The sequence below is a fragment of the Rosa chinensis genome, chromosome 1 (genome assembly GCF_002994745.2).
Source record: "Rosa chinensis cultivar Old Blush chromosome 1, RchiOBHm-V2, whole genome shotgun sequence".
NCBI classification, from domain to species: domain Eukaryota; kingdom Viridiplantae; phylum Streptophyta; class Magnoliopsida; order Rosales; family Rosaceae; genus Rosa; species Rosa chinensis.
The window spans coordinates 226,010-244,307 of record NC_037088.1 but is presented as its reverse complement, the minus strand read 5'-3'; the positions used below and the strand labels follow the sequence as shown (position 1 = coordinate 244,307).

The following is an 18,298-nucleotide window of genomic DNA, read 5'->3' as shown; positions in this document are numbered from 1 at the left end:
AACTTCCAGCTTTGTATCACAAATTAAGCAAGACACAAGCTTCAATCTATCTTAAAAGCACAAACCAAACTCACAGAAGAATACCAATTACATGGGTACGAATAAAAAAAAGACTGAATCTGAAAGAGTAAAGTAAAGAGAGTAAGATTGAACCTTTCAATGACAGCAGAGAGAGAAGGAGGAGAACTTCGATGAGGATCAAATTATTCAATGTTGAGATGTACAAGAATTCTCTTATATAACAATTCAATGACATCTGATCAATTTCTCGAAATAAAAAGTAAAGAGAAGCAGTCAAGCAAACTTTCGGTTCTGGAAATCTGACTGAGTAAAGCTCACATACCTTACTCCTTTTTGTGCAGCTATGGAGGAATCAGAGGAATTGGGTTCCGTTTGATTCTATCTTCAGAGAAGAAGCATAACCCATAAGACCCAAAGTCTACGCAAAGGAAGGAGGCGAGGCCGACAAGAATCCATGAATTGAAGAAGAGGAAGGAGGAGATGTGGAATGATAATGATAATGACGGCAAAGAAGATCTGCCTCGCGATGAAGAAAAGATAGGGTCTCGTTGTTTCGATGTAATTTTTAGAAAAGGAGGAGGATAGAATTGGCAGGAAGTCCAAATTTCATTAAACTGTGCACTGTTGTTCCTTAGTGTTTTCCCAAAGCAGCTTTTGAAAGCTACAGTCCAAATTCAGCTTTACGGAGAAGCCATTTCAACCAAAAGCAGGTTTCAAATATTTTACCAAACACCATGCTTTTGGCCCAAAAGCAGAAGCAGCCCCAAAAGCACCCTAGGAAGCAATGCCAAACTAAGCCTAGGTAAGAGGGAGGCTTCCCTACACTACCAGAGTCAGGGCAAACCTACGACCTCAACCCAATCAGGGTTATGGCAAACCTACGACCTTAACCCAACAGGACTTATGAAACTGGCCAGTGTCCTAGCCCAGCTCATTGGTATTGAATTATGCAGGACATTTTCTAGATTGCCCACCAAATGAGAGATTGTTGGTAGCGGGAATCGAATTTGTGTGAGTTTACACCTCAAGTCCGGCCTTGCCAACTGAACCAACTCTCATTGGCTGGTTCTTTATGTTATTTCGAGTGATGAGAGATGAGGGATAAATTGGATTGAAACTAGGAAGAGGTTAGTGGTTTGATCGTAGAAGTGTTTTTACCCACTAGCGCTTTCGCTGTAATTTTTTTTTTTTTTTTAGAGCAAAAAGAAAAATTCATTAATTCAAGATATTACAGCAATGAGAATGAAAAAGCGCATGAACAGAAACCACGTCAACTAATTATGTCAAATGTTTCTTAGTAATATTGTTTCATATATTACATGAGTTGGAATTCGCGACGTCAAATGACTAAAGCTCAGTTGCCCGGTTTCCTGTTCATCACTGTGCACAGAGTGGAGTGACTCTTTTGCCCTTATGTTTCTCTGATACACGTAGATTTCGTTCGTGGTTTCTAGAGGAAGTACAGTCGAAACAGAGAGAGCGCGAAAGAGACCGAGAGAGAGAAAGAAATCGAGAGAGAAAGAGACCGAGAGAGAGTGGTGATTTCATTTTTCTGTGAGGGGAAAGAAGATCGGTGGAGAGAAAGCGTTTTGTATCGAAGGTATTGTTTCCCAGATTTGTATGTTTTTTTCGTTTTTGTTGGGGTTTTTGTTTTCTCTTTTGATTCATGTTATTGACTCTGGGTTTCGGAAATTGGGAATTGAGTTTTATTGTGTTGAGTTTGATTAGCTTTTACGGTTAGGGTTACTGAATTGTGGTTTTTTTTGGGTGATTGAATTTGATTCTGTAATTTCAGAGTTTTGATTCTGAGTTTGTTCTGTTTATGCTTAATTGAAGAGTTGGCTAAGATTTAGTATCTGCCGAGGCCTTTAAGTATTGTAATCGCAATATAATTTTTTTCCAAATGTGGTTCAGTGGTGTGTTCAAATGGTAGAGGAAGAAGAGGAGTAATAGATATGAGTTTGGTTTGGAGAGTAGGGATTGCAGGTTCGGAAATTTGTGTTTTTTGCTGTTGTGTTCTTCTTCTTTTAGTTTTGTTTGTGCTGGGGTTAGAGATATAGGTATTTGAGTGGAATGGTTTTATCAATTTTGGTAACTTAAGAACTTTGTATCAACTTTGGTGTTATATGACGATCATAATGAGAACGTATAGGGATGTGATGGTGGGATTATATATATATATATATATATATATATATATATATATATATATTTGGTAATATGATATTATAAGCAGCAGCAGCATATTAATCATTACTACTGTAAGAAGCAAAGATTTTCACTATCTGCAATCTACAGTGTGTCAAAAATTTTATTAGGAATGTGTTTCCAAAGAGGCAATCTTTGTCAAGTTTAGTCATGTTATTCATTCAAGTCACGTCTTCTAAGTTAAATTTGAGTTTAGGTTTTGGTTTCTCCAATTTTGGTTATAGTTTTGAGTTTAGGATCATGTTCTGGACTTTGCCTTTTGACTGATACAGATTGTGATCTTTTGAGTACTTTGTTTGGCCTGCACTTTGCGATTTTGATGGTTGATTGAAAAAATTAGAAGATAGAGATTTCAGTTTTTTTTTTTGGTTTAAAAATTTTCGATTCCTTTTATGTTCTTTTTTTTTTCTTTCTGGTTGGTCGGTTTGAATATATACTGTATATACGTGAGCGCTAGAAACAGAGTATTAGAAATTTCAAAGAAAATTACGGATTTGGAAAAAAAGATCTCATTAACTTTCATTAAACAAAATAATCTGACACGATTGGATGGCTGTATAGAAATCTAATTAACGAAATAAATAGAAGTTATTTGGCTGTTCTTGGACATTGTTTGTTAATGTTTAGAGATATTGTGCAGTTTTGTTCAAAGTCTACAAATGGCTATGTAACAATGTGATGACTAAATGATGATCTCTTGGTTGTGTTTTTTGGCAGCTTAAGGATTAATTTTCAAATTTGACTTAGTGTGAAAATGTTCAAATGGATAAACCTAGGAAAGGATAGGATGCTGTATAGAGTTGGATGATCTCATTGACTGATCATGTGATACTAATCTTAAAACAATTGGATCGGTCTTGTTAATCTGTGATTAAAGATTGACTTTCAAATAGGTGAAGGTTTACCTTAACTATCAGGCTAGAATAGCAGCTGAAGCAATTATTCTGAGGTGCTCAATTTTGAGTTGTACACTTACACTGTAAATACACATCTAAGAATATTGAGAGGGGAAAACTAAGAACACTAACTTAATGGTTGTAAAGTTCAGAGGCATGATCACCACCTGTGAAGGTAACTGGTGCATACATAATTAATTCTTTACATTTTTCAGTCAACAATAATGTACTTCAGTTTATTTTTGTTTGTTTAGTTTCGATATAATGTATGTATAGCATACCATTACAAACAGAGTATTGGAAACTTCAGAGAAACTTATGGATCAGGAAAGAAACATCTCATTAACTTCCATTAAATAAAAGAATCTGATATTTAAACAAAATTAAATAAAAAGTGGACCAACTCGATGCTATTCTTCTCATCAAAATTGGATTGATACAAGATGATGCTGGATATGGCAAATGTTTAAAATCACCACAGGAAATTCAGTATATATTGTTATTACGTCCCTGAAGTTTATTTAACTTTTCAAACATAGTCGTTTAAGTGGATTTACATATACGGGAAGAGAGCAGAGCATCAAGTAATTTACTCTTCTAAACTTCTAACTTGATTACTGTTGGTATTAAAGTGTGAAAAAGTGAAGAACAATACTCAACCTGCATTCCTTTTTTATTTTGGTTTCGTTTCTTTTCAATTTGTTTTGAATTGGTTTCGCTATTTGGATTCTTACTGTTTTGAAACTGTGAACTTCATTTGATTTTTGTTGTTTGTTCAATTAGAAATAAAGCAATTTGATTTTTGTTGTTTGTTCAATTAGAAATAAAGCAATTGATAATTATTAAATGACTAAAAAGTAGTTACACTACCCGCAGCAAAGCGCGGGATCAGTAACTAGTTACTAATATACTAAAGCCCGGTTACTGTTACTACTGTTCATAAGGGACGGAAAAGATGGCTTCGTCCCTATTTTTTTTGTAATCACATCGTTGCCATTTGTGTCAGGGTTTACCTTTTTTCCTTCTCTCGCCGCTCTCCATTCTCTCAATCTCAAATTCAACTGTTTTCGCGATCCAAAAGAAAGAAAGAAAGAAAGAAAATCCAATTCCAAACAACTCCGATTGTCTTCTTCAGTTTACAAGGTGCGCCGATATGTTTCTCTCTCTTATCTATCTCTGATTGTCTTTGGAAAGCTTTGCTTTTTGATGTGATTAGAAAGAGAAGAAGAAAGATCCACGATCCAGAAAGAAAGAGAATGATCTTTTTTCACTTTGATCTCTTATCTTATCTATCTTTCTCTCATGTGCCTGTATATGTTTGTGTCTATATGTTATATCTGTGGTTTTTTTTTTTTTTTTTTTTGAGAGGTTTTCTGTGTGGGCGTGTTTGCTGTGTTCGGTTTTTGTTGATTTTTCGAGCCTATCTGAGATTCCATATCTGTGGTGAATCATGTGGCTTTTCTTTGGGTATGATTTGAAGGAAGATTTGAAGATTAAGAAATAGCCATGTGATCCTCTTTTCTTTCTTTAATTTTTTGTTTTCGAATTTTGATATTAAATCTGAGTTAGAGGAGGAATGAATATCAGTACAGATCACCAGATTAGTTCAGACAGATTGGTGAGTCATTATTCCTATAGACTCTGTACAAGCTTTTATTGCAATAGTTGAGCCTATTGTTTCGTTGGAAGGAGATTTATCTTATTTGGCTGTTTAAACCTTCTTTAAGTGAACTAAAGTGGAACCTTTACATTGTTTATAACATGTTGATGGAGAATTTCCTGTGCTGTTCACAATTGAGATGGCATGTTAATAAAATAAATTGTTGGTTAAAAACTGAGAATTCAATTGAATGGAAATGGGAATTCCGGAATTTAGATAATTTTGATACTTTCCAAAATAATATGACTAACTGACCCTTAGGCTACTTTTCCCTTTGATATCTGTTTCAGTCAACCCTTAGGCTACATATAGCTATAGGGTTTTGCGTCGGCTAGAGAAAAGTGGCTGGAAGAAAGGTTCCTCTAAACAAATTCTTGAAAGAAGCAATTTGTACCAATCTTCTCCAAAACCAACTGGTGAGACAAATATAAAAAAGCAGAAGTACAAGACTATTATCCCGCGGCATCGCGTGTCCGGAATTTTGGTGCTGAAGCCATGTCGGTTTTGGTGCTGTGTCTTTACTCTTTTGGCAATAGAAGACGTTTAGAAAAAAGGGGAGAAGAAGAGCGATTGGTGTTGGTTTGGAAGTTTTTTTTGCTGAGTTCTTTCTTTGGTTTGATTAAGGTATGTGGAGATTTTCCTTTGGTTTCTGGTTAGATTAACCTTTGTGGTTTGGCCATTTTCTTCTGCTTTTGCTTTTTGTTAGCTGGGTTGTTGGTCTTGAATTGTTATGGGTTTTTACGTTTTAGGGCTTTTGTTTATCTTTGGATTTGGGATTTCGGTGATTGATTGGAAAGGTTTCAAGGTTTCTTTCTGATGTTTGGTAATTTGACAATTTTCATTAGATGGTGGCTTGCTTGATTTCATAGATATATATTTTGTCATGTTCTGTTCAATCAGATTGGTTGGTATTGATTGGTTTGTTTCTGATAGGTTTTCGATTTGACTGAGAGCACCTGTTACTCCAAAATCTCTATTTGTTTTAGAATTGAACTATCTGTTTGTATTTGATGTTTGCTTTGATGTTTGATTTTGGGTTCAAATGGATTATAAAAAAATAAGGTTCAATTATTTGGGATCCTTCTTTTCTTCTGGTTTCAATTGATATGATCATCGCTTTTCTTAAAAAGATTGTGGGAACTGATCATCGGCAAATCACATGGCAGAGCTAATAGTTTTTTTTTGCTTCTATGGTTATCGTTTCAGAACCATATTTAGCAGAGGATTCTGAGTAAGTGGGGATTAGGAACAAAAGGGTGTGCCCTTGACCCTTTATATTCTAGGTAAAAATGGGTAGCAGAGGATAAAAAAACAAAAACAAAAAAATCGTGTAACTCCCTTTGGTAGGGAGGTTAATTTAGTTTTGTGTCACAAACACACGTTTTGGTTAATCCAGCGAAACAATAGTAATTTCTTATCTTAAAAAGGGGATGTCAATCAGTTTAAACAGTACTACTGAAAATTACTACAGCTAACGTGCAAAGTTATCCATTCAGTGATCATATGTGAATATAATTTGTAGCGATCAATTGATAGAAAATTGAAATTTGATTGTCAGATTTTATTTTAAACTCCTCATGGAACAATTTAAGATTGTGAGGTGTTCTGTTTTCAAGAATGAGTACTTAACATTGTATTTCTAAATCATTATATTACTGATTGTTCTATTCTGTTCCATCGATGATTATAGACTTTAGTTTCAAAGAGTTTAATCATTTCTATTCTTCATGGATAACCAGCTGTTATTCCTTCTGTTTTTCCTATAGAATAGAAACTAAAGAGTTTATTTGTTTGGATAATAATAATAATAATTGTGCTAGCAGACTCTAAAGGAAAAACTAAATGATAAAAGAAATTAATAACTTTCTGAGTTAGTTTGTCGACTTGATTGTTGCCCTATTCGAAATCAGACGTGCACAGCTTATGGCCATCTTTGTAGCATCATGGAAATGCTCTGTCTCCTACTTGGCTTTCAGTCTTTCGCTATTCTGTTTTTAATGGGGGTTTTGGCGTTATGCTTTACTACATCAGCCACAAATATAGAATAAAATTATATAGGGTTTAGAATCTTGGGTTTTTGAAGTTACTACAACCAAGATTATACACAATTTCAACATTTTTCACAGTTAACTACTGTTCTTTCTCTTTTTTTTTTTGGATATAAATTTCAGTCACGAGGACATAAATGATATTCAAATTTGGTTCGACATAGATATGACTTGGACTTTGATTCAGTTGGCTTCCCTTGTTTTGTTTTCCAATTTGGACTTTTTCAAAGCAATACTCAATTATCTGAAATGGTTGGGACAACAGGGTAGTTAATTAGTTAAAGATAGGTCATGAAATGGGGTTAAAGGGTGTATGTCGAAAGAATGATAAAGGTATAGCTGTACTAAAGTATATTGTACTAAGAAAAGATTGATTAAAGACCGTGGACTTTACTTTCAATTTTCTTTTGTACTTCTGCTTTTTTATAGTTGCTACTAGCATAGTTGCTGCTATAACTGATGCATGTATAGAAACCACAATACATCATAAAATATATAGCTCCTCCAAAGTTGATATTTCTTATGCTGGTGTTGCTGAGGTTCAACCAAGTAACTGCCTTTTGTTCTAAGCTAATTCTCATAGCTTTTCTGCTCATAGAGAGCGATCCAGGGAGATATCAAAGAACGATCCATAGAGAGATCGGGTGTGTGTTTTTTGCTTTGTAGGAAGTCTTAGTGTACTGTTACAAAGCATCATTAGTGTTTTTTTTTTTTGTCTATAATGTTATTTTCGTACAATTAGTAATAAAATTCTTCAATAAGTGTTTCGTTTTATAAAGTGGAAATCCTTCCTTTAATTTGTAAAACTTTCCTCCTACCTTTACTTGGTTTCTGATTCATGTTTTTCCTTACATTGCTTTTGCAGCAAACGTCTGAGGATCTGAAAAGCAAAGGTTGTCAATTTCTGGGTATGGTTTTTATAGGTATGGATTGGTTGCCAAGACCATTTGCTATTTTCTGTATTGTTAATGGCTCTGAAAAATCAATGTTTCCTCAACATTCCTGGTTTGATTTTCACGATTCTTTCTGGCTTTTTCATCACAGAGTATAAATATTTTGTGTCTTTTGCTTCTCAGTTACATTTTTTTTTTCAAGAAAATTCTGTGGGTAATATCAGAGAAACATTGTAATGATTATATACTCTTTGACTGAATCTTCAAGTTCTCCTAAGCTGTTCATCTAAAACAAAATATAAATTAGATTATGTCCTATCTTTGAGATCTTATCAAAGTTTCCACTATCAATAGCAGCTGCCAACAAATAGGCTATCTTAGTTTATATTCTCTGTCCTTCTAAGATTAGTTCTATACTAACAATTAAAGGGGATCAACAAGAGGGACTAGGAAAAGGCACTATGTAGTAGATGAAAGCCTTCAATTCAAAGACAGACCTGCCTAAACTTTAAGTACGTTTCGTGGTTGCAATTCACATCCCGCGCAAAGCGCGGGCACCGCTGCTAGTGTTGGGCTAGTTTTTCGACTTTTGCCTTTAAAATGAAAATTGTCTATAAATCCAAAAAAATCGTTTGATGGAAAGGCCTAGGCTTGAGGTGAAAACTAGTTGAAACGCGGTAAAAAATCGTTATTTACCAAGAAGAAAATGGAAGTAGGGTTTTACCTTTAACTCTAAACCCTTGTCTTATTGGTCAGTGTCGTCCTCTTTGCGTTAAACCCTAGTCCCAAAACCCATATCTGAGCTTGTACATCTGCTGTCTCTTACCATCAGGTAAAAACTTTTCCTTTGCTGAATTGATCGATATTGTTTTCTCTATGTTGTACAATTTCGAATTGGGTTCTATTCCTTATCACTTTTCATTTGCTCATCAGATTTGTTAGATTTCATGTCGTCTTTCTTTAATCCTTGTTTAATTGGCTTCAGTTCTGTGGTGCTTCAAATAGTGAGCTTGAGGAATTCATACCCATCTGCAATGGCTTTTGCACTGTCTTGTCTATACAGAAGAATATATAAGTGTCAAACTTGAAATTAGAGATATATGGTTTCTAATTTCAGTTTTGAATTGAACACAATCTGTACTGATTGAGATGGGTTCACGATATAGAGAAATGGGTTTCCAGGTTTAGTGGAGATGAGTGTATAGTTATGAGTATAGATTTTATACTTGTTAGATGATGATCATGTGATGTAATCTTAAGACTACATTGCAGTAAAGCTTAGCTTTTGGTCTTGTGTTATATCTGTGCAGGATCAAATACTACTTGTGGTTGTTGACCAGAGTGTTGTTTTATCGCCAAGTTAGCTGTAGGAGTTGTTTGTTTTGCGTTGAGTTGATATTTGATTTAGTAATGGATGATACAGCACTGCAAGAGTGCTCTGTACCCGAAGATGTTCTCCAGACACTTTTAAGTGTGTCAAACTCATCTACACTTGTAAAATCCTTGGAAGATTTGATACAAGCTTGTAAAACGGCTGATGGTCGCGAAGACCTTGCCACTAAGAATGTTCTCCCCACAGTCCTCCAGCTCATTCAATCTCTCTCGTACCCTTCTGATCAACACCTTCTGACATTGTCTTTAAGGCTTTTAAGAAATCTGTGTGCGGGGGAGGAAGCAAATCAGAACTCATTTGTTGAGCAAAATGGAGTTGCAATCATATCGAATGTTTTGAGTTCTGCAAACCTTTCTCTGGAGCCAGATTTTGGGATTATTTGTGTGGGCTTGCAAGTTCTGGCTAATGCTGCATTGGCTGGAGAACGACAGCAGCATGCAATTTGGCAGCAACTCTTCTCAGAAAAATTTGTTGCTCTTGCAAGAGTTCGTAGCCAGAAGACTTGTGGTCCTCTGTGTATGATTATCTACACTTGTTGTGATGGAACCCCTGAACTGGTTGCACCACTTTGTGGTGAATTTGGAATAACTATTGTGAAGGAGATTGTAAAGACTGCTGCTGCAGGTAATTATGGATATATTCTTTTTATTGCTTCTTACATTTAGCTTCAATTAAGTTTCTCTGCTGAAACCTTGTATTCATGTATGAGGCTAATTTGTATCTTCTTATGTTTTGTCTGTCTAACCAGTTGGTTTTGGAGAAGATTGGTACAAATTGCTTCTTTCAAGAATTTGTTTAGAGGAACCTTTCTTCCGGCCACTTTTCTCTAGTTTACAATGTGTTGGTGGAAATGAGAATGGTGAAGATACAGAACGTGGGGAAGAGCCTTTCTCGAAAGAGCAAGAATTTTTGTTGGAAAACGTATCAGAGATCTTGAATGAGCGTCTCAATGAGATAACTGTTCCCAATGATTTTGCTTTGTGCGTTTATGGAATATTCAAGAACTCCATCAGAGTTCTTAGTTATGCAACAAGAGGCAGGTCTGGACTTCCAACAGGCTCTATTGAGATAGATGTCCTAGGATACTCGCTCACAATCTTGAGAGATATATGTGCCCAAGGAACACTAAGAGGATCAACAGAGAATACGATGGATGTTGTGGATATTCTGCTCTCCTCTGGTCTCATTGAATTACTTTTGTGTTTGCTTCGTGAACTTGAGCCGCCAGCAATAATTAGGAAATCTATCAACCAAGCTGAGGACCAAGATGGATCAAATTCTTCTACATCAAAACTATGTCCATACAAAGGTTTTCGGAGAGACATAGTTGGAGTCATTGGCAATTGTTTATATGGAAGGAAGCTTGTGCAAGATAAGATTAGGAGAAAGGACGGGCTTCTTCTGCTGTTGCAACAGTGTGTAACAGATGATGACAACCCGTACTTAAGGGAGTGGGGCATTTGGTGTGTGAGGAACTTGTTGGAGCGGAACCAAGAAAATCAGCAGGCGGTGGCTGAATTGGAACTTCAAGGGTCTGTCGATGTGCCTGACCTTGCTCGACTTGGTCTTCGAGTAGAGATGAATCCAGAAACTGGACGTCCGAAGCTTGTTAATATCTCATGAGATTTATTACTGTTCTTGATAGCGCATTTCACATGTAAAGAATGAGCAACCAGTGTAGTCTAGTGTAGTACAAGACCCTCACTCTTTATCTGATCAAGTTCATTGTTGCCTATACTTATACAGCAAGATTAACATTGTTTTTGCATTATTTAAACACAGTGCTTCAAATTAGCCACACATAAGCAAAGATGCATAATCGGACATGTTATTCTGCAAAGCAGGAGATATCAATAGTGTAATGTGCCAAATTGGCAGAGTTGTACAATGGGTTGTTGAACAACAAAAGAGAACCAAACTGTACAAGTATATTTTATTGGAATTCTTTTCTGAACAATCTGGATGTGATGACAGGCAGACCAAATGGTCAGGGTTCCTTGAATGCCAAGGAAGCGAGTTGGTCTACCAAAGAATGAAATTGAAAAAATAGGGAAAAATCCTAAAAGCACTTATATTTCCTGTCGAATTTTTAAGGATGGTGTCTAATGCTATGGGTATGCTAAACGAAGCAAAAAAGTTTCAAAACCGTACTAACTGAGCTGTTCTAAATCAAAGTGAACTGGTGATCAAATTGTCTAATTTTCTTGAATGCCAAGGAAAGAACCAGTTATATTTCCTCCTACGTCGGGGAAACTCTCACATCCAGGAAGGGATGTCACTTTGCCTTTTCGATCAATTTCAACTGGATACTTCAATAGATGGCCCGTCATCTCTGTTGCATCCTCAGCAGCAAATTGTTTCCAGTTCATCCCACCCATTGCTCTAACTCTCCTAACACATTCAAGACTCTCTGGTTCTCTAAAACAGTCCTCAATGGTTCCTGTGTGCTCTGCCCATAGTGACATTCTATATCCATATATCTATTGACCAAAACATTCGCAACTTCAGGCCATATAAGTGAAAAAGCATACAAACAGTTATAACTATGTCCCTTTACAGACTCTAATAACTCAAAACCAGCATATAATCTGGATACTGTGATTACCTCTCCAAAAGGACTAGAATGATTTCTTGCCCATGTATGATGAGGTTGGTAGGCCCCCATTGCTATTTCAGTGTCTCTTGTCCCTTCCATAGAGCGCTGATTTATGTTTGCAGACCCCACTATTACATACTCGTCATCGACTATCATACCTTTCGAGTGAACATAAATCATAAATCGCCTGCTTCTTTGACTAAATGCCTGGAAACAGGAGATGCAGTAGATATATAAGTATATTTATGCTAAACAGATGCAAGGAAACTTGGGAATTAACAACAGTAAAATATTAGAAATATTGCAACCTTCCTCTCATTCCAAATCACGCCCAGAAAATTAATAGGACATATCCGGTGTGCTGCTAATCTGCTATTAGGTACAGGCACCTTCTGCCTAGAAGAGTAAACGGGCCCTTGCTTGTACCATGACTGGCAGTTTTAGGGGTAAAAGATTTACCTGTGGAGTGTTTGCTGCAGCAGGACTTCCAGAAACAGATGTATCATTTCCATCTATAGCCTCACGATTTCCAAGACAAAAGAAGTTTAAATAGTCTTGGGGGCAGAATGCACCCTCCAACCCCTTTTCCACTAACGCCTTGTAAATTGTCTCATACATCATTTGCATTGTCTTGTGCTGCAACAATCAATAAAAGATCCTCAGAGTAAATAAAGTAAGCCACACTGCTTTAGATTTTATTAGTACACTGGGTTTTCTATCGTACAATTCACTCATATGATCGAATTTTATAATTTCTTTTCTTAACAATCTCTCCTTTCTCACCCTTCCCTTTAAACAACAGTTCTACACAATGATATAAACCAAAACAATGTAACCCATTCAGTTCCTCTATAGGTTCTACAATTGATATTTGGATTCAAGTGGATGTTGGAACTTAGGGTTATCATAATCTTCTTGCAGCCCTAATGTCCTTGCCACGAGAGGAGTTGCACACCTAACAATGAGTGAGCATTTCCAATTTGGAAAACAACCATTTAATCTACCCCTGTTTCCAGTTACTCAGTTCCTCAACAGGTACAAATTTCACTAACTAAAGAAATACTATAGGTGCATTAAAAATTTGGAATTCCTAATATAGATATCAACTACCAAGTAAACAAATGAAGCCCACCTACCAAAATAGAATTCTTTGTGTTGCTGCACCTGTCGGAACACCTTCTGGCCACATTGGAATAACAATATACGCAGCGAATCTCTCGTGTGCTCTGATTTTCTCAGCAATCTTAAGGGCAATTTCCATGGGAACAAATTATTAGCACCTGCATAAACATTAACAGATAGTTTAACCATAGGAGCATGATTGCAGATTCAAATATACAGCTTACAATGAACTGGCTCTTAACCATAGGTTCAACTTAAAGATGATTTCTTTCATGGTCCTAATGTTTTAAAGACAGTTGTGTACTTTCACGCTAACCCATGCACTGTAAAACTCATACTCATCTACTATGAATTCAATCTTAAAAAGTATGGGCATAAGCTATCAATATGGTCTCGTCAAACCAAAATGTTCCTCTTTACATTGACAGAGATGATGACTATTTTCAATCTTGAAAAGCAGGCAGTTTTACCTATTTAGCTATGAATACGGGCTCTCCAAATGAAAATATTCCTCACCTAAGTCTTTGTATTGATTCCAATTGTATGAAGACCCAATAAAATATTGATTCTCTATATATATGAAATGCTAGGCAGCACGGATGTGTTAGGGAAATTAATCCCTCCGCCACGCAAGTACTAGAAGTAGAGATAGAAAGAAGAAATAACCAAGCCAAGAAGACAACAAGATTTAACGAGGTTCGGCCAATATCCTTGCCTACGTCCTCGGAGAGTTTCACCTTCACTAATGAGAGAATTACACAAGTACAAGATTACACCGCTCAAGTTTATGCCCAACCCAAGCCCTTGTATCCAATAGGATACCCCTTGTACACCCTCTCTCAACCTAGAAGATCACTCTACCCCAAGAGCTATTCACACTCTTGAACACAACTCACTTTGCTTCTATACACAAAGACCCTTAGAGTTGCTCTAGACCTCTCCTCTACTTGCCTCCACACAAGCTTCATATATTTATACCATTGATAGAAGTCTCTAGACTCACTTCATCAATGCTCCTTCATGAATCAACCACCTATCTCCCACATTAACTCCCTAGGAAGACTAAAAAAGGTCAATACATGAATTTAACCATGCATGTATTCCCAATGCATCAACTTGACCATGCATTTATACCCAATCCATGCACTTGACCATGCACCAATTTTCCATGCATAAGTTGTCACCTTGAATGCACAAACAATTAATATCATGCATTCATGCCATGCAAAATATCTCCACCAAGGAGGGATAGGCACCAAACCCAACAGGATGGCCTTCACATATGCTGTTTGTATGCTCATGTCGATCAGCACATTCTTTCCGCATACCAGATTCTGTACATTAATCACCAGTTCAAACTCAACTTCCAAAAGGTCACAGTAAAGAGAAAATTATCGGTAAATGTTTTTCACCTTGCTTTTTGCTTCTTTTGGATCCTTTGGGAAACCTTTAACAGAGTTTGAATCAATTGAACGAAAGATCTGCATTGGTGAAACACCCGGAAAAGATTAGTTTTAATAGTTTGCTGTTCTTATTTTTTATTTTTGGTTTGGATATAGGATTTACTTGGTCTCACCCATTTACTAGTCAAGCAAAGTTCCAGGGGCAACTTCAATAATCAGTTATAATCATTACCTGAACATGCCAAGTTTCAGGATCGTTGTCACTAGTGGAAGCAGCATGGGCTGCTCCAATTATGTCTGGAATCCTTTCCAACTTGAGCAAAGAATCATTGTAGGTTCTTTTCAGTTTCTTCATCCCTTGTGGTTTTGAAGCCTTTAACCAGCGCTCCTCAAAGTTGGTCAGAACATCATACGCTGCTGGACCATCAAGCCTAGAGTGCAAATCATGCCATGGCTCTCTTGGACAACCAGCGGTGCTACGGTGCTACCCTTTTATGTGATAAAATATATATCAGAGGAAAAATTGCGTTGGTTACTTAAATAATAACAGTATCATATAATATACCAATTTCTTGGCCAGAATTTACAATTTCTTGGTCTATAGACAGGAAGAATGACAAAATTTGTTGTATATACTGGTGTTCTAACTGTATGTCTGCCTCTAAATACTGAATGACTACATAAGAGGTAGAATAGTGGCATAATATTACGGGAGTGAAATTCACACTCTCCATTTTACAATCCACACTCCATTTTTCTTTTCTTAGTAACTTAAATTTCGGCTTTTTATAAAAAATTCAACCAAAAAAGGAAATGAGTGTAGATTACAAATTACGAAGCGTGAATTTCCATTCTCCTAAAATTATTCTATAACCTTCTATTGTGATTTGATGTTTTTCGCCTAGCCCATGTCTTAATGCATTTTCAATTTGTTTCTTCTGTATATCCTCAGTTTAATTCACAAAGGGACATCATTATTTCACATGATATAAATCGGTAGCTGCCTCTGGCCATTTATAGCTTTTTCAGAAAAGTTAAACCCTTGGCCTTAAATAATATTGGATTTGAATTCTCACCCATTATCTTAATTTTGCCTTACCTATTCTTTTATATGTTTGATAAATCTTGTTTAATTTTTTACTTGACGCATGGAATCATTGTTGCTATTCTTTACTCTTATGGACTAACAATTTATTTCTATTTAAGTATCCCGTAAATGATTGTTTTTCCTTCCTGCACTCGGAGCTTGTACGGAAAGGAAAAATGGGGCATTGTGGAGGTGTAAAATTTTGGCTTTGGGCTCCCACTCATTAAACAAAGCCCATTATCTTAATTTTGCCTTACCTATTCTTTTATATGTTTGATAAATCTTGTTTAATTTTGTACTTGACGCATGGAATCATTGTTGCTATTCTTTACTCTTATGGACTAACAATTTATTTCTATTTAAGTATCCCGTAAATGATTGTTTTTCCTTCCTGCACTCGGAGCTTGTATGGAAAGGAAAAATGGGGCATTGTGGAGGTGTAAAATTTTGGCTTTGGGCTCCCACTCATTAAACAAAGCCCACAAATTAAAGCCCAAAAGTGACTAACAACTTGCTAAAGTGAAATACAGTAAAAGATGATCGGGTAGTGGAGAACATGCAAACACTACTCCTCCCACTACAACATAGAGTATGGGCCAAGAAAAAGCAATCAATGACTATAAATCTTCAAGCTTATGGAGGAATTAAGGGAGGAGGAGAATGGATAACAACAGTAACAAGTATCAGTCTAATTTCTTTAATTTTATATTATTCTCAAATTGATATTTAATTGGGCGTCGGAGTGTTTTTCTGTTTTGCAAGTCCCTTCTCCCCATGATCAATTGCAATATGGATGCGTCTAGGGTTTCTCAAAGATTGAATGTGGGAGATTATATGTTGGGTAATCTCTCTCTCGAAATTTTTTGCACCAACAATCTAGTGTGTTAATCTAAGCGAAGCAACTCAACCACAAAAACTGAAAATCAGAGTAGCACCACCAAACCCACCACCTCCTAAACTAACAGGTATATATGCTCTATCTCTCTCTCTTTCTCTCTCTCTCTCTCTCTCTCTCTCTCTCCCCCTCCCTCCCTCCCTCCCCCCACCCCCCCCCCCCCCCCCCCCCCCCGGGGCAATCTCGGATCTTCGGCAAATTCAACTTCCATTTTCAATTCAAGAACCATAAAGGAAATGAAAACGAAGACCCAAATGCTAACTGTGGATGGTGGCGCCTCCACCAATCAGTTTTTGGATGTTCGTCGGTTGATGGGTGGCCGCTGATGCAACCAATTAATCAAATCAGAATATTTATGCCTCCATTTAATAATTTGAAAGACAATGAGAGAGGTACTGACTCTCTTGGTCGACCAATTCAATGGCTTTGAAATTGGCTCCCATTTGAGAGAAAATCTTCTTCATCGTCATGCAGTAGGGACAATAAGACTTGCTGAAACCAAATTCACACAGATCCATCAGACCGAAGAAAACACCAACAGACCAAGAACGTTCATTGTCCTCCTGACACCCAAGCACGACGGCGGACGATGACTCCTCCTCCTCTGTGCTCCAAGCATAATAATACTGTGTGAAAGTAAAATGATCTCACCAGAACGAAGAGTGTAGGGATCGACCTTGTAACTAAGGTCTCCTTTGAGCTTCTGGAGGCCCCTCTGCTACTGCTACTTCACCAGTCCCTAACCCCAAACCCCATCAGGATGATGGGCTCACTGAAAAGCCAAGTTTACCCTTGTAAATATGCTAGTTGACTTCCCTGTAATAGAAAAGTTAACGTCATGTATTTAAATGTAGTCAGGTTTATAGTCCAGGTACCAAAATGTAATTAGTGTAAAGTGAGGAACGTTAATTCACAATTACCTTTAGTTCATGTACTGTTCGAAAAATTTAGTCTTTCTTAAAATATTAAGGTTTCAGAAGATATACGAAAGAAAAAAGCAAGTTGTTAGATAGAAAGAGCCTGAAAAAGAAGGAAGCAAGAAGTCCAACGGGAAGATTCTGAAGAAAGATATTCCATCAAGGTTAATTGGGGAAAACGAGCATTAATCAAAGGAGCATAATAAATGAGGAAGTGAAAAGACGGCTAGATACAACAATCACTTCTGCCTCAGAATATGCCGCCAAGTTAGGTTTAATACAACCACACCATGCGACACATGCGCTGCATGCTGTAGTTGGGGGGAAATTGTGGGGACATGGATTTTCACCATGTGTATCCCTTAAGGTTGTAGACCAATGACAAATATGATGCGGTAGTTGGCTATGTGTCCGCTAGCCTTTATGATGAGCATGTCATCGACATATACCTCAATAATTTTTCCCAGATGTTCTGCAAACATTGCTTTCATCAAGTGTTGGTACATAACCCTTGCATTCTTGAGGCCAAAAAGCATGACATTATAGTCATATAGTTCTTTGTCGGTTGTGAAGGTTGTACACTCTTGGTCTCCATGGTGAATCTTGAGTTTTTTGTAGCCGGACTAAGCATCATCATGCTGAGTAAGTCGTGACCTGCCCCGGCGTCAACCAGTTTGTCAATGTGTGGTAGCGGGAACTGTCCTTGTGGCATGTCCGGTTGAAATTCTTGAAATCTACACACATCCACCACTTCCTATTGTCTTGATGACCATAACCATGTTGGAGATCCATTGTGGGTAGTTGACTTGGCAGATAAATCACATGCCCTGCAGCTTTGTTCCCTGATGGCTCGATATTTTTCTTCATCAAAACCCCATCGTTTTTGCATGACAGGGTAGAAGGATGGTTTGATGCTGAGTTTGTGCTTTATGATGTCGGGAGAAATTCCAAGCATGTCGGCATATGACCAAGCAAATATTGCAGCATTTCCCTTCAGAATTGGGTGAGTTCTTCCTTTATCTCAGGGGAGAGTTGGGCGCCAATGCGCACCATTCGCTTTGGGTGCTCATCGGAGATGCTGATGACACAGAGTGATATTTGGGTTGATAGGTTCCTTCTTAATGTATTTCTTTTCACCGTCCCTAGGGTCATCGTTTTT

The 18,298-nt window shown here is 37.0% G+C and overlaps 1 protein-coding gene and 1 pseudogene across 10 annotated transcripts; one reads left to right on the top strand and one right to left on the bottom strand.

The window, feature by feature from the left end:
* Positions 1-1,421: 1,421 nt before the first annotated feature.
* LOC112189687 (ataxin-10) lies at positions 1,422-10,856 on the top strand. 10 transcript variants are annotated; one of them, XM_024329054.2, is made up of 6 exons: positions 1,422-1,621; positions 4,132-4,268; positions 5,076-5,409; positions 7,699-7,741; positions 9,037-9,743; positions 9,868-10,856. In XM_024329054.2, the coding sequence occupies exons 5-6, from the start codon at positions 9,137-9,139 to the stop codon at positions 10,740-10,742; spliced, it is 1,482 nt and encodes a 493-aa protein (XP_024184822.1). In that variant the 5' UTR covers positions 1,422-1,621; positions 4,132-4,268; positions 5,076-5,409; positions 7,699-7,741; positions 9,037-9,136; the 3' UTR covers positions 10,743-10,856. The 10 variants fall into 10 exon arrangements, with proteins under 10 accessions (XP_024184822.1, XP_040372390.1, XP_040372394.1 ...); XM_024329039.2 differs by having other exon boundaries at positions 1,423-1,621; positions 7,699-7,756; XM_040516446.1 differs by having other exon boundaries at positions 1,423-1,621; positions 5,047-5,409; positions 7,699-7,756.
* Positions 10,857-10,957: 101 nt separating this feature from the next.
* Positions 10,958-17,931, bottom strand: LOC112190544 (annotated as a pseudogene).
* Between the last annotated feature and the right edge of the window lie 367 nt (positions 17,932-18,298).

Bases quoted from the DNA above. Each gene is read 5' to 3' on its own strand.
- LOC112189687 (XM_040516460.1), top strand. From the start codon at position 9,137: ATGGATGATACAGCACTGCAAGAGTGCTCTGTACCCGAAGATGTTCTC. The intron at 9,744-9,867 runs GTAATTATGGAT...CTGTCTAACCAG, and splicing joins TGTAAAGACTGCTGCTGCAG to TTGGTTTTGGAGAAGATTGG.